This window comes from Solanum pennellii, chromosome 3 (genome assembly GCF_001406875.1).
Source record: "Solanum pennellii chromosome 3, SPENNV200".
Lineage (NCBI taxonomy): Eukaryota > Viridiplantae > Streptophyta > Magnoliopsida > Solanales > Solanaceae > Solanum > Solanum pennellii.
In genome coordinates this window covers 30,809,648-30,814,438 of record NC_028639.1, presented here as the reverse complement: position 1 = coordinate 30,814,438, position 4,791 = coordinate 30,809,648, and the positions used below count along the sequence as shown (strand labels likewise).

The 4,791-nt window shown below is 32.1% G+C and overlaps 2 protein-coding genes across 5 annotated transcripts in view; one reads left to right on the top strand and one right to left on the bottom strand.

Moving 5' to 3' along the window:
- LOC107014740 (DNA polymerase I) overlaps positions 1 to 1,620 on the bottom strand; it is a 48,725-nt gene extending 47,105 nt beyond the window's left edge. For 3 of the 4 annotated variants that reach the window (XM_015214791.2, XM_015214792.2, XM_015214794.2), the window contains exons 1-2: positions 1,321 to 1,619; positions 1,054 to 1,240 (exon numbers count right to left, since the gene is read on the bottom strand). In XM_015214791.2, the coding sequence (XP_015070277.1) occupies positions 1,054 to 1,240; positions 1,321 to 1,455 (322 nt within the window). In that variant the 5' untranslated portion in view covers positions 1,456 to 1,619. Of the gene's footprint in view, positions 1 to 1,053; positions 1,241 to 1,320 lie in introns of all 4 variants that reach the window. The other variant, XM_015214793.2, reaches the window with a different exon arrangement.
- A 697-nt stretch (positions 1,621 to 2,317) lies between these two features.
- On the top strand, positions 2,318 to 3,298 carry LOC107013312. The gene has a single exon (XM_015213251.1). It carries the CDS (start codon positions 2,318 to 2,320, stop codon positions 3,296 to 3,298), a length of 981 nt encoding a protein of 326 aa, XP_015068737.1.
- The last annotated feature ends 1,493 nt before the right edge of the window (positions 3,299 to 4,791 follow it).

The window sequence follows — 4,791 nt, the reverse complement described above, 5'->3', positions numbered from 1 at the left end:
TTCTTAGAATACTCTTAGTTTAGTAATTTGATCATAGATGTTCTTGTGGTGATGACTTCCAGATTTTGGGGAATAATAGATGTTGAATTTTAGAAGTTATTGAATTGTCTTTTTATTAATGAGTTTAAGTCTTCCGCATTACTTTCTGTTGATATTAAATTGAAATGTTAAGGTTTAGATTGGTTGGTTCGCTCACATAGGAGGGTAAGTGTGGGTGCCAGTCGCGGCCCGGTTTTGGGTCGTGACAATTTCGTAGTAGTTGTGTTCAGTGAAGAGTTCAAACATCTGCCATCATCATTAACTGAATGATCAATGCATTATTCGCTCCTAAAGAAACTTACTGATACTTTATCTTTCCAACCAAAGACCTTTTCCTTTTACACATGGATATCAACATAATGGGGAAATTTTCCCCATACAAGGCTTACATAAAAATGCAACTCTCCAAGAGATCATAAAACTCATTAAGCAACTTAAATAATCCTTTCTTCCAGAATCTTCTTCTCTTTCAATATGTTCATTTGTCCACCAACTTCTGTCGGTTTTATTCTTTGCTTCAGTCAACCTCTTTCCCTCCCTTAGTTTTCTATATTTTCATATTGCAGCATCAATCAAACAAAATGTATCATTTAAACATCACAAGATGCCTTTTGGGGTGGCTACTATGAGACCTAACACCAACTTCCAAAACTACTTTTTGCTTCAGTCAACCTCTTTCCCTCCCTTAGTTTTCTATATTTTCATATTGCAGCATCAATCAAACAAAATGTACCATTTAAGCATCACAAAATGCCTTTTGTGGTGGCTTCTATGAGACCTAACACCAACTTCCAAAACTATTCAGATGGTATAACAATTTCTTCACTGTTGAAAAATGAAGGTCGTCAAGATAAGGAATACATAACTAAAGCAGAAATTATTGATGCTTAGTAGATCGAATACACCACAAACATCTACAAGAATATCCAACAAAGGATGATATAGTAGAGTAGCAAAAGTCAGAACTTGATGTAAACATAACCTAAAAGGCTAAAAATAGACCTAAAAACATACCAAGTAATCTGTAATAAGCTCGGTATATTATTGAGGTTCCGTCGATGAGCATGAGTTTGCCATTGGAAGGATCAATATTAGTAGGCCTAATTTCAGTATGAGGAGAATCAAAAAGCCCATCTCTGCGTACTACTTGGTCTGTATCAATATTTTTTGCATAAATAGGTTGTGAAATCCTGCAGTAACCCTAACCCATATCACAAAATAAAGCATTAGATTGAGAAGTAAAAGGGATTTGTTAAATGAAGATGAAGTTTTTCAATTTACCTTATTAAGAGATGTTGATAGAGGATAAATGGGATGTAACCTTCGGAAATGGGAATTGCTTAGCTTACTCCCTAAGTGAAATACAGTCCTACCCAGAGATTGAATTTGACAATGTAACAGTTGATGACATGCCATGTAATTACAGATATATGAACAACAACAACAACACTGTGAAAATTACAAGCTCTAATGGAATCCTTTGATCATTCAAATATGAATTTTTGCAAGAAATTTGGATTTGCAGAAGGGGCGGGCCTTCGCAAAAAAGCTTTTTGGATAGAATGAAAGGGCTTTTACAATTTCTTTATATATATATATAAATGCTGATAAATTTGAAAAGAACTTTTGGATAGATAATATAATAGTAAATGTTTATTTTATTAAATATAGATTAATTGAGAAATCGGATAGTGTTATATATTTATTGATAGATTTGAAAGAAAAAATTGGGCAGAAAATATAATAGTAGATGTTTACGTTGTAATAATGTGGTGTGGATGTCATGTATCAAATTTACACTTCATGACTTTAAAAGATTTTAAGTATGATTTTAGGAGATTTAATTAGGACTTTATCTTTTTTATGACTTTGAAAGATTAGGGATATACTTGCTTTCTATATATAGTCATCTTATATGTAGATACAAATGCACCAAAATATTGAAAGATTGGAAGAAAAATACTACTACTCTTCTTTCTATTTCTTTGTTATTAAATTTTAATACTTTATTTTATAACACGTTATCAGCACGAAATCTCTTATAAAGTATGTTTCGGTGATATAACTATTTTTATTTTCATATTCTAAGCACAAGTATACATTAGAATATTTTCAGTTTATATGTTTTCTAAATAATATAAGATGGCAGTAAATTTTATTAATTAATGAAAATAAAATTTCTTATTAAAAGAATACTACATATGATATTCTTAAATTTCAATTGCTAAAAGTTTTTTATTTTAATCTAATTTGACTATTTTTATGATAGTTTTTCATCATGTCAAATTTGTCAAAATTAGAGTTTGTGGCACTTGATATTTCTGGCAATAAATATTTATCATGGATACTCGATGCTGAAATTCACCTAGACGCTAAAGGTCTTGGTACCACCATTACTAAGGAAAATGCAGCATCGAGTCAGAACAAAGCGAAGGCTATGATTTTTCTTCGTCATCATTTGGATAAAGGATTAAAGGCAGAGAATTTGACAGTGAAAGATCCACTTGAATTGTGGACTGGTTTAAAGGAAAGGTATGACCAACTTAAGGTAACGGTATTGCCAAGGGCTCGTTATGATTGGATATACTTACGATTACAGGACTTTAAAATTGTATGTGAATATGATTCCGTTGTTTATAAAATAACTTCCCAATTAAAATTATGTGGAGAAAATATAACAAATGAGAATATGTTGGAAAAGACGCTTACTACTTTTCATGCATCAAATCTGGTGTTACAACAACAATACCGTGAAAGGGGATTTAAAAATTATTCTAATTTAATCTCATGCCTTCTTGTGGCTAAGCAACATAATACCATATTGTTGAAAAATCATGAAGCCCGTCCAACTGGAACTGCTCCTTTACTGGAAGCAAATGTGTTAGAAGCACATGGTCAGTCTGAAAGAAGACAAAATAAAAATTTGGATCGTAATAATGCGTGTGGACGTGGCAATGACAGAAAACGATATAATAATCATCATGGTAGTGGTCATTATAAAAGGGAGAACAATATGAGTTCTCAAAGTAATACTTTAAGAAGCAACTATCATCGTTGTGGCATGAAAGGTCATTGGGAGAATGAATGTCGGACGCTTGAGCATTTTGTCAGGCTTTATCAAAATTCCTTTAAACGAAAGGCAAATAGAGGTGGTACATCTTCTTCTAATGCTCGGGTGGAATCACACTTGACATTTGAAAAAATAATGTTGAAGAAAAACCTTCGCAAATGTACAATGATAATATTGAAGCAAATTTGACTTTAAAGAATGACGATTTTAATAACCTCAAATGATATTACTCATTTAGAGGTAGAATATTTCTTTGAAGATCGTAACTGAAGTTTGATGTTATTTTATAATATATAATATGTTGTTGTTTTTGTGTGCTTTTCATTATCATTTTCTTTATGTCACTTTTATTTTAAAAGTAAAATAATATAAAGACCTAAGTTTTCTTGCAATGTTGTTAATTATCTTACCTCTTATGTTGTACTTTTATTTTATGAAGATAAATAAAAATTTTCAGTCTTCAATTGCATTCAAGATGAGTAATGGAGATATGTACCTCCTGATAGTGCTACAACTCACACTATATTAAGACAAAGAAATATTTCTCTCATTTAATTATAAAAGTGGTCAATGTTAATACAATATTCGGTAGTATAAAAATAATTGAGGGCTTTGGGAGAGCATCATTATTACTACCTAGAGGAACAATATTGACCATGAATGATGTTTTGTATTGTAGTAAGTTTCAAAGAAACTTGTTAAGTTTCAAGGCTATTCGCCAAAATGGCTATCATATTGGGACTACAAATGAAGGAAATGTTGAATGTCTTTATATTACTACAATAAAAAGAGGGAAATAATTAGGCATGAAAAATTATCTGCACTTTCTTCTTGGTTGTACCACACAAGTATTGATGTGGTTGAATCACATGTCATGGTAAATAAAGGGTTTATTAATTATAATGATTTCATCATTTGGCATAACGGGTTGGGCCATCCCGGTTATAATATGATGCGCAAAATTATTGAGAATTCACATGGACATACTTTGAAGAATCAGAAAATTCTTCAATTTAAGGAATTCTCTTGTGTTGCTTGTTCCCAAGGGAAACTGATTGTTAAACCATCAGCAACTAAAGTAGGTATTGAATCCCCTACATTTCTGGAACGTATACATGGTGATATATGTGGACTAATTCACCCTTCATGTGGACCATTTAAATATTATATGGTCTTGATAGATGCATCTACAAGATGGTTGCATGTGTGCTTATCATCAACTCGCAACATGGCTTTTGCGAGATTGTTGGCTCAAATTATAAGGTTAAGAGCACAGTTTCCAAATTATACTATAAAGACAATTCGTCTTGATAATACTGGTGAATTTACATCTAAATCCTTTAATGATTATTGTATGTCTATTAGAATAACAGTTGAACATCCGGTTGCTCATGTTCATACCTAAAATGGTCTAGCAGAATCATTGAGTAAACGTCTTCAGTTGATAGCTAGACCATTACTATTGAGGACAAAATTTCCTTTCGGTATGGGGGCATGCTATTTTGCATGTAGCAACACTTGTGCGCATAAGGCCAACCAGTTTTCATAATTTCTCCCCATTACAGTTGGCTTTTAGAAAGGATCCAAATATATCCCACCTTAAAATTTTTGGATGTGCGGTATATGTTCCAATTGCACCACCGCAACGCACAAATATGGGTCCCCAAAGAAGATTGGGAATA